We start from the raw sequence: 10710 nt of genomic DNA, 5'->3' as shown, positions 1-10710 counted from the left end.
ACACACACACACACACACCCTATGGAAAAATATGGAAAACCTGGCTCTGGTCTATGTCTGGCTGTCTGTGGCCCCATAGGCCTTGGTCTGTGCGTCTGTGGTTGTTAGGCGACTGCCTGCCTATGCACTGTGTGGAAATATCTGGGTGAGTGGGTGAGTGGAGGCGGCTGGCGTTCACCATTACCATGTTGTTGGAAAGGTTGGTTGATGCCAAAGGGAGGAGGAAAAGATAATGGGCTGGAGGTAATCTGAACAATGTAAAAACCTTACAAAGCTCCTTCCCCTCCTTTTCACCTCTAGTTTCTCAATTCTGGCCCTGGTTACTAGGGAGAATGCCCTCAAAAGAGGTTTCTTTGCCTGACAAAAAAAATGGGGGTAGGTGTTCAGGTAGAGTGGGGAGATTAACCCTTGTTCTCAGAGAGATTGAGAAAGAGAAAGCTAAAAGGAGGAGGAAAGATTTTTGGTTCTCTTACTTTGGAATTATTAAGATTATTGAAACAATATAAACTTACAAACAGGGAAACCAAATTATGTTCCTGTAACCAAATATCTACACCAAATCTGTATTCTTGCAGTTGTCTGCAGGGAGATAGAAGTGACCTTGCACTAGTATAGATCTCTGTTTTTATACTTGTATCTTGTCTCCTCTAGACACTCTCAAACTGCGTATATGTACGAAGTAATTTTCTCTCTCACTTGTACAAAGGGCTCTCTTTTAACCCTAAACAGAAAGGAGGAGAAAAGTAGGAATCAAGCCTTTTTTCTCCCCAGCTGAATTTGTCAGCCTGCCTTTCTGTCAGTCCCCTATCTCTTTCTGGGGACAAGCAAACAAACTCTGCTTCCTTTTGCCTTGCTCCCTGGAAAGTAGGGAGGCTTTCAGAGAGACAAGCCAGCTGATTTGAGGCATGCAAGGGGGCTCCCAAACCAGGGGAGCCCAACAGCCTCTCCATCTTTAGAGTGCCCAAGGCATGGAGCCAGCTGGGGTGAAGGGAGTCCCAGGCAGGGGTGGGGCACTCAGGAGCGGCTTGCCTTGGAGACAGTATCCCCGATGGGCCGAAATTCACCAATGAACGACTTCAGAGCTTTGGGTCCATCTGCTCCCATTTCGCTTTAGAGCCGGTGTGCTGTGGGGGATTGCAACCTAGACTAGGTCTCCTTGTCCTTCTCCCTAAATTCTAGGGAATAGGGCAAGGTCTTGCAGGGCCAAGGTGAGGGCCAGTCTGGTGGCCAGAGTGCACTCCCAGGCCCTGAGGCTGTGGATCATGGCTAAGGCGATGGTGATTATTTATTCGCTTCGCTGGAAGGGAGTCTTCCAAAGGAACAGCATGAAGAGGAGGGGAAAAAATTATCTCTCTGGTCTGAGGATATTAAGATGGATTTTTATTTCTTAAAGGACCCTCCCCGCCGAGAGCGCATAAGCGTAAACTTAATATATGCTCCGCAGCCCAACTCCAGAAATCGCAATAAAAGTTAAAACCTCCCCTACTGGTTTTTTTTTAATTATGATATGGGAAAGAGGAGCAGGATTTATAGAGCTGAACTCTCGGCGTGTGGGTGTTTGAGACTTGAGGGAGAAGGAGGAAAAGGCAAAAGCTCGCCAAGGAGAACCTTGGTCTGTGAGCTGTCTCGCCGGCTGCGGGGACGACTCCTGCTTGGACCAGACTGATCCGCTGTGGCCTCCCTGGAACCTCAGCACCTTCAGTCCCAGCCCACCGCCTGGCTTCGGTTCGGAGACACTGCCTTTCTCCGGAACAGGTGAAGGGCGGCGGCTGCCTTCGACCGGGAGCTACCGGTAGGAACGCGGGGCGCGCGGGCTTTGTGTGAGTCCGGTGCAGAGGAAGAGGTGTGAAGTCCAGAGTAGGGCTGCAACCCTAGTGTGGCCCTAGGGCGGTTTGGCTAGGAGGGCGCGAGAGCACGGACAAGGTGGATTGTATGTGGACTTTGGCCGCAGACGGAGCGGAGCGAGCTCCACGGCGGAGGCCAGCGGCAAGACTGGCAACCGGATGTTGAGTCTGTTTTAAGGACCTTGAGGTTTGTTTGGTGTTTTGGCTGCCAGGGGGCGGCGGCCCAGAGTGTGGAGCGCGCTGCGCTCGAGGGCCCGGTGGTCAGCGTGAGCGAGACAGCAGGCCCCACACACCTCTGTGGCTGGAGGTCGTGGCCAGGGCGTTGGAATGGAGGCCGATCAATGGTCACAGTGAGAAAAATAAATGCAATTAAGGATCTTCCCCGCCCCCCCCCCATAAGAGGTCCTTTTTTTCTCTCTCTCTTTCGGAGATACCTGGATTTGGTCCAGAGCAGGTTGCCTTCCGGAGGGCCCCGGAGCGGCAGCGTGCGAGGGAGGGAGAGAGGGAGGGAGGGAGGGATAGAAAGAGGGAGGGAGGGACGGAGGGCGGGCGGCGGCGGCTGCGGTGACCGAGGCTTCCCTCCCCCGGCGAGTGGCGGCTGCCCAGCATCTGTGGCCATGGGGAGCCGAGGAGCAGGTAACGAAGAAGCTCCCCGAGGAGGGATTGGACCAAGCCGGAGGAACCAAGTCTTTCGGGTCTCAGCCAGAGGCCCTGGAGGGGAGTCAAGGTAGGGAGATCGGCTCTCTCCGGGCCTGACCAACAGGCCTGGGGGAATGTTGAACCTGTATTTGATATCGACTCACACTCATGTTGTGAGTCTGTCTGCCTTGGGAGATAAGGTTTTCCGTCTGTCTGTCTGAGAGATCCCAAATCCTGGACTCTCCTTCAAAACGCTGGAAAAAATTGGGGAAATCCGTCGGAATGTGTACTCTCATTCATTGGTTTCTGTGCAACACAGCGGTGTTAGTTGCTGCGCCCCTAAGTTGGAAGGGGCCTTTCCTCCTGCTTTCTGGGTTGCAGGATCCTTTGGCTCCCTCCGCCATGGACAGTGTCTATGACTCCAGGTTCGCGGGTCGCCCTGTGGTTTGAAGCCAGACAGCTTCCAGTTAGGCAGGGAAGCAGGAGAGACGAGCGGCTCTGGCCCCTTAATTATACTTCGTCCGTATTGTCTCTCATTTCGCCACCTCTGCTTCTTCAGTCTAGGCTCCAAAGTCACTGCAAATTTCCTTGCGACAGGCACATCACAAAAAAGATCAGGTAACAGCCGCTCAGGGCCAGATAGGCGCAGGGCAGAGAGCACTCCTAGCCCTGGGGGTTGCTCCCCCTGCAGTTACTCCCTTTGCTGGGAAACTAGAAAGAGTTGGGGGAGCCGGAAATAGCCCCGTTTGCAGCGGGGCGCCTGGGCGGGGGTACCGGCGGGAAGGCAAGCCCGGCAGGCCGTGGCGTTGAGAGGGCCACGTTCACAGTCCCTGGGGGTTTCACGCCTGCTGGGCTTTGGGGGCCTGACTCCTGGTGTGTAGGGATCCCAGATACCCACCTGGGGTGGGGACAGGACGTGGTCTTCTCGCGGCAGGCCTGGAGAACTCAGTTTCTTCTTCCAGCGAAGGCCTGAGCTAGGAGGAGTTGTGTGTGGGTGTGTTTTTTTTTTCCCCAACAAAGAGGGATCAGGAGAGAGAAGGGGGGAAAGTAGAGGAGAACCGGGGAGGGGTTGGGGAGGGGAAGAGGGCAGCGGAGAGGAGGTGAAATGAGCCCATTTCAGGGGGAGAAGGAAAATGAAAGCAAATGGAGCACGGCCTCCTCCGAGCGGGGCGGGTGCTAAGGAGCTGGGGAGAGGACTCCCTGCCTGTGGTCGCTGGGGATGACCCACTGCCCGCCCCCCAGCCTGTTTTAAATTTAATCCGAACTTGACGGTGCAGATTGAACCGGAGGGAATTTAAATCACTGAAAGGGAGGGGGACAGTAGGAGGGGAAGACTCTAGTCTGTCTGTCTTTCTGTCTGTCTGTCCTTTCTGCTGTACTAGCTCTGGTTTGTTTTTGGTCTCAGTTGCTTAGGTTTGAGGTGATAGAGTAAGGGTGCCCCTCCTCCTTAGGGTACTCTCTGGCACCCATCCTTTAGGGTGGAAAGGGAGTTCTTAAAACCGAAGTGAATGCAAAGATCCCAGCTAAAGCTAGGATTTCCCACCTTCCCAATAGGGACTCCCAACAGCCTCCAGCCCCAGGGGTTCACCCCAGAGGTGCTGAGGAAAATTGAAGAGAATGATGGGGTGAAAGGGAGCAGTGGGATCTCCCGGGAAATTCAGAGGGAGTAAGTGAATCCAGGGGAGTGAGCTCCTCCTTCTGAGTGCCCCCCACATTGCTTATACTCCCAGATACACAAGCTTGGATATGGGGGCGGGGGGAGCCTGAAAGCCTGCTTCAGATCCTTGTCCTGCCACCCCACCTCCGAAGGAGGGGAATGGGAACTACAATCTAAATGCAATTGTGGAACCTTTAAGATCTGGTCCTGGTGGGCGCAGGGACTCTCAGTCTCTTCCAGCCCCCCTCCCCAAGGCCGCCTCTCTTGACAAGGCTTAGGCGAAATGGGGCATTGGCGGGAGGAGGGTGTGGGCGAGGCCTGCTTCCTGATCCACAGCTGTGCCTGCGCCTGAGTGGAGAGGGTCCGAGTTCACGCTCTGAGAGGAAGGCGACAATCTCCCCTCGCTTTCACGGAGGATTTGACGGCAGCAGGGAGCGCGGGCCAGAGATCCAGCTGCCCCGACCCAGCAGGACTGGCAGGGTGTGCAGGCAGCTCATGAATTGAAAAGAAGTGGTGACCAAAAGGAGTGGGAGAGAAAGGGACGTCTGTTTACAGCCACATTGTCGATTTGAGGGCCTCCTCGAAATAGCGGAGCCCCAATTCAAGAGGGTCTGTCCGTAGGGGTGTCTTTTCTCTAGGAAAGCTGAGGCTCAGCGCCGCGGGGCCCTTCCGCCTAGCGAAGATGCAAAACAGGAGCGGGGCGTGAAGCCTTCTTCTTCTTCTTGGCTCCTTCACTAGAATATGGCTCAGCCCCCAGCCGCCTGAGTGGCTGCCTGCGCAGAAATGGGGTTCTATATCCCGGAGGCCTAATGTGCCCATCAGAGCAGGTCTTCGGGAGGGGCAGGAGAGGAGGCCTCTTCCTCCTTTGTGTCCGGACAGAAGTGGCGGCCGCGCCCAGAGCCAGTCCCGCCGCAAAGGCCCTGCAAGCAAACTGCACAATGCCATGGCTGATCCACCAGCTCGCGCCCTGCCCCGTCCTGCCTGTGTCTTGCCTGCGTATCGTTGCCTTTCCCCGGCCCCATTCTCTGCACGCTTTCTCTTCCTGGCTCATTATCTTTTCCTCTTGCCTTTCTTCTTTTCTTTAATTAGCCCTTCTCTTTTTCTTTCTTTCCTAACCCTCCATTTCCTTGTTTCCTTCCTTTCTTTCTCTCTGTGGGCCTGGTGCCGTGTTTCAGTTGGTCTGTCTTAGGCTGTCGCCAGCTCAGTCGCTCCCAGTCTCGGTCCCCTGACGTCCTCTTGGTCACAGTCTGGCCCCGGGCCCCTTGAAGACTAAATGTCTCTGCTCATTGCTGCCTGCAGCCGCTCAAGAGCCGGGCAGGGTCCCCACTCGCTGGGGGCTGGGGGAGGTGCTGTAGATGCTGGGGATTTAGAGAGAGTATCACAGGGGATGGAACCTCCAGTCTTTTCCTTGAACTAGTGAGGGAGATTTTTTGATTGACAGCTAAACCCACTCCATCAAGGCCAAAGAGAGATTCTGTTTCTTGCTGTGATTTGTCTGTCCCAGTCCTTCCAAGCCCCAGGAGGAGAAGACAGTCAAGCGAGGGCTAAGACACTGAGGTCCCTGGGTCATAGATGAAGCACTTTTCTCATCCCCTGCCTACCCATCCATCCATCCATTCATCCATCCATCCATCCATCCATCCGTTCAAATCTCAGCCCGGATAGACCGAAATGAAAAGAATGGGTAGTGGGGAAGAGCAGGGACTGAGGTGGGGGCCTGGTGAGCTGGAAATGATGTGGCAGACTTACAGCTCTACCAATCCCCCAAACTTTCCTCCCCTCCAACACATAGACACACACTCTCAGACACCTCTCTCCAGCCCATCTCCACTCTAGGAGAGACAGGTCGACAGAGATGCAGAAGAAAACCAGCCCCTGTCCCTACCCCTGGCGTTTGGTTCCCTCCTGGGGACAGGAGAAGGAAAGAAGGGCGGGCGTCTGGGTCTGGGAAGCCTCCTCTTTTCCTGCCCGCCTCAGAGCCTATGTCTTAGCCTAAGCTCCAGCCTGTTTCACGGAGCACAGACTGGCTCTCATCCTCTCTGACCCTGAAATTGCACCCCTCCTTCAAACTCACTGCCCCACCTGCCTGGAGTGCACTGTGTCTCTGGGGACCAATTCTCCTTCTCACCTGTCCCTTTCCCCACAGCCAACCTCTCTGCCTCCTCTCCTGCACCCACACTGAGAATTCCCTGCATGCCTGAAGCCCCCTTTTCTAAGTAACCCCTGGACAATCTGATGAAAAGCAGGAGGTTGAATAATGAACCCCAAATTCAAGGAGGAGGATCATAACCAACTTATTGGGGTAATGACTCCAAGTTGCTTGATATTTCTTCTAATCATACTACCCCTTCCAGAATTCCTGCATTCAACCCCAAATAAATGGCTTCCTGCTAGCCCTTCATTGCCTTTTTCCCGTTCCAAAAACAGCCTACAATTTTATTTAATGAAAGACACATTTATGAACAATCAAATGATCCTCATAAAAATTTTATTGAAGGACGTAAAAACAAGCTACTTGCCCACGACCGAGGTCGCTCATTCGCCTTGCCCGCTCTCACCCTGGCTCTCTGTAGACAGAGCCCGGGAGTTGACTTCTTTTTGAGGGGAGGGGGGGTTAAGGATGTCTCCGAGATGGGGTTGGGGGCAAGAAAGGGTGAGCAGGAAGACTGGATGGGGATGCCCCACTTAAGTTGTGTAGATCTCTCCTCCACTTCTTCAAGCTGGTAAAAGAAAGATAAATAATATAGACAATAAATTTTAAATAAAGATTCTTGTATATCTGTGCCCAGGCAAAGAGCGGACTTTTGAGGCTGATGATAAAGGTGTATAGGACCCCAAAGTCCCACCCCTCCCACCCGCGGACCACTTTTCCCAAGCTTTCCCTATCCCAGATTTGGGGGACTGAGTTGGCCAGTGGCAGTATGACGCTCCCCTTTCCCCCCTTCCCTTCCTCCTCGCCAGCTTCCCTAGTCCCCTCCCACACTCCCTCCCTCGCTGCTGCTGCTCCAGGAAGAAATACATACATACACACTATTTAAAAACGCATTTTTAAAAGCCACGTTCCGAACTGACAATCGCTGATCTAGGCTCGCGCAGAGACTGCGGGAGCTTGGAAGCCGACAGAGACAGATTACGTCAAGAAATAGTTCCTCCACCTACCTCGGCCGGCCTCCCCGCCCCTGTGGGACTCCTGCATCCGCTCGGCCCTGGGGGTCCAGGGACCCTGGATTCTAGGACTGGAATTTTCACCCCATTAAAAATATTCTCATGGTGGGGGAGCGGGGAGGCCATCTACTTGTGGGTGGACAGGGGCAGGGGGGGTTATCTGATGCAATACGAGCCTTCCTGAGGGGTTGTCCAGCGCCTTGGGTCCAGAGTTCCGGACCCCCTGGAAAACGTAGGTCTCGGGGATCAGCCGAGAGATGGGGGGTGGGAGAAAGAAAAAAAAAAAACCAAGGGAAAAAAAAGCCTCTGCGCATTGATCCGCGCCGTATTTTTGGGTAAATACGATCACGTGGGGGCCGGTGAGCCAATGAGCTGCGGGGAAAAGGCTGGAAAAATAATTACCTGCCTTGATTGTTCTGTGAGCAGATAAAAAGTACATATACAGTTCATACAATAATCTTATGTATGTAAAACCCTGTTACGATGTCGGCGACGGGGCCCATCAGTAACTATTACGTGGACTCGCTCATCTCTCACGACAATGAAGACCTCCTAGCGTCCAGGTTTCCGGCCACGGGGGCTCACCCCGCTGCAGCCAGACCCAGCGGTTTGGTGCCGGACTGTAGCGATTTTCCGTCCTGTAGCTTCGCGCCCAAGCCGGCAGTGTTCAGTACGTCGTGGGCGCCGGTGCCCTCGCAGTCGTCCGTGGTATACCACCCGTACGGCCCCCAGCCCCACCTCGGCGCCGACACGCGCTACATGCGGACTTGGCTCGAGCCGCTGTCCGGCGCCGTCTCCTTCCCCAGTTTCCCGGCTGGGGGCCGTCACTACGCCCTCAAGCCCGACGCCTACCCCGGGCGCCGAGCAGACTGCGGCCCGGGCGACGGCCGCAGCTACCCGGACTACATGTACGGCTCGCCCGGGGAGCTGCGCGACCGCGCCCCGCAGACACTGCCCTCGCCCGAGGCGGACGCCCTCGCCGGCAGCAAGCACAAAGAGGAGAAGGCCGACCTGGACCCCAGTAAGTTGGGAGCAATTTTCCTTTACAACAGGCGCGGGAGGGGAGGGGAGGACGGGCGGGGGGTGTGGGGGAGCCGGATTACAGCCCCTCAGAGCGGCTCAGGGAGCGCGGGAGAGGGGCGAGGGCGAGGGGACGAGGACTCAATAAAAGCGAATTACCTTGAGTAGCTTTCAGGGACAGGAAGGTCTGAGAAGGGGGCCCAGGGAGCCAGGTTGGGAGAGGGCCGAGGGGGGATCCTCTCCTAGGAACTAGCTTTGATGAGAGACACCTCCCCACCCTCCTCCCCTACTCCAGGCTTTTGGGCTTAGGCACCACTTTCCAAGAAATGTATACAGGGCTAGGGAATGGGGCGAGGGTGAGGTTCATTTTATACTTTGAGATGGGACAGGGGAGAGGGCATTGGGGACAGAGGAGAGGACATACCCCAGGGAGAAAAATAAACCCTGTCACCCAGTCAGCATGGGACTCATCACCCCATTAGAGACTCCTGAAAGAGAAGGTCCATGGGCTTTTCCTTCCCAGGAGCACTGGGAGTGAGAGGTCTGAGCGGTTTCCGCAGTAAGGAAACTTGAGGAGATGAAGAAGACTTCCAGAGTTCGAGGAGAGACATGGGGTCTGATTCTCCTTTAACTTGAGAACCCTCTTCTGAGGATCTGCAGAAGAAAGGGTGGAGAGTGGGAGTCAGGGATGAGAAGTTGGGGTGGCATCTCCCCATCAGATTAGAGAATTCTACACATACACACATAGATTCCAGTAAGAGAGGAAGGAGCCTGCAGAGTAATGCAAAGACGGGCTGGGGTAAGTGGGGGGCACAGGGAGCTGCTAGGTCAGAATGGGGAAAGAGCAGGAGAGAGGGTACAGCCCCTTGGGTATGAGGAGGTATCTGGGGGAGTCCCAGAAGGGGGCTGCAGGAAATCCTTTCCTCCAGCCCCATAATGGGCCAGGGCCTAATTATACCCCTCTGAAGACTTCCCTCCCTGCCTTTAGCTACTCCCATAAACCTGAAATTGGAGGCTTGTCTCCTGCAGAGCCTGTCCTGGGGCTGGTAGGAGAGGGGCACTGGAAGCCAAACAGTGAAGCTAAGATATAGGGGAACCTATCCCCAAGTCCAGCACTTCTCTGGGGAGAGGAGCAAGGCTTTGCTCATCCCAGCATCACCCTGAAAATTCGCCTCAGCAGGGTAGAAGTCTGTACAGAGATGAGTGCTGGGAGAGGGTAGTGAAGGACTTGGGGACTCTCAGGGTCAGGAAGCAGAACTGCTGAAATTTCAGGACTTGGTCGTGGGCTGGGAAGATGGGAGGGGGCAGAGGAGGAGGGAGGTGGGGAGGAGAGAGACCTCGCTATAAAAATAAAAAACAAGAGAGAGCAGCGTTTATGGGCCTATGAAACGGTTGGGAATTTGGACTTTTTATGAGGATATTCTCAAATTACTACTCTTGAAACTGAGGACCAGACTTAAGGATTTGATAGTTTCAGATTTCCTACAGTTTTAGGTGCTGGAAACTGAAAAGGAGGGAGACAGGGAGGGGATAAAATGCAAAATTAAGAAGGTAGAAATTTCCTAAAGCAAAATATGTCCAAATTCAGGTTCAGTTATTGGGTTTGGGAAGCCTGGCAAGCCTGGGGGTAGGGTGGCAAGTGTCCTGGGCTGCAAGGGGGCTCCACTGACCCCTGCTTGTGTTTGGCCCTCCAGACAACCCCGTGGCCAACTGGATCCACGCCCGCTCCACGAGGAAGAAGCGCTGCCCTTACACCAAGTACCAGACGCTGGAACTGGAGAAGGAGTTTCTCTTCAATATGTATTTAACAAGGGACCGTCGGTACGAGGTGGCCCGGGTTCTCAACCTCACCGAGCGGCAGGTCAAAATCTGGTTTCAAAACCGGAGGATGAAGATGAAAAAGATGAATAAAGAGAAAACCGACAAGGAGCAATCCTAAACCCTGCCCAGCCTGCTGCCTCGGCATAGCCAAGGGAAAATCAAAAAACCCCACAAAAATACCCCAACCCAAGCGGGAGAGAGCACGAAAAAGAAAAGGAAAGAACAAGATAGAGAAAAGCTCATCAGCTTTAAAAGAAAAAAAAAAAGGAAGGGGAAAAGGAAAACTCTTGCGATTTGGGAGGGTTCAGTATTGAGAAATTGGTGTTTTAGAGTTAGTTCTACCCAGCGACGAGGAGACAGGGAGAGAAGCCGCATTCTCTTCCCTCAGCGCAACTGAAATAAATGACACACATGTATGTGATTTTTTTTTCTCCTTTCTTCAGAGAAGCCAGTACTTGAATCGTTACATTACTTTTTTTTTTTTTTTTTTTCCTGTATCGTATTTGGCCCGGGTCATCCTTCCTAGGGCCTGGGTCACTCTCTGTGCAGATTTTGTACAAAAAA

At 54.0% G+C, this 10710-nt stretch overlaps 1 protein-coding gene across 1 annotated transcript; it reads left to right on the top strand.

Moving 5' to 3' along the window:
- The first annotated feature begins 7692 nt into the window (after positions 1–7692).
- HOXC9 (homeobox C9) lies at positions 7693–10395 on the top strand. Its single transcript, XM_006869942.1, has 2 exons — positions 7693–8326; positions 10020–10395. The coding sequence occupies exons 1-2, from the start codon at positions 7789–7791 to the stop codon at positions 10262–10264; spliced, it is 783 nt and encodes a 260-aa protein (XP_006870004.1). The 5' UTR covers positions 7693–7788; the 3' UTR covers positions 10265–10395.
- The last annotated feature ends 315 nt before the right edge of the window (positions 10396–10710 follow it).

This window comes from Chrysochloris asiatica, unplaced genomic scaffold (assembly GCF_000296735.1).
Source record: "Chrysochloris asiatica unplaced genomic scaffold, ChrAsi1.0 scaffold00138, whole genome shotgun sequence".
Classification (NCBI taxonomy): domain Eukaryota; kingdom Metazoa; phylum Chordata; class Mammalia; order Afrosoricida; family Chrysochloridae; genus Chrysochloris; species Chrysochloris asiatica.
Note: the sequence above shows the minus strand (reverse complement) of the source record. Positions and strands in the feature narration are given on the sequence as shown.

What these genes read in the sequence shown, in the direction of transcription:
- HOXC9 (XM_006869942.1), top strand. Translation starts at nt 7,789, where the DNA reads ATGTCGGCGACGGGGCCCATCAGTAACTATTACGTGGACTCGCTCATC. An exon ending in GAAGGCCGACCTGGACCCCA is followed by an intron (nt 8,327 to 10,019) that starts GTAAGTTGGGAG and finishes TTGGCCCTCCAG; the next exon opens with ACAACCCCGTGGCCAACTGG.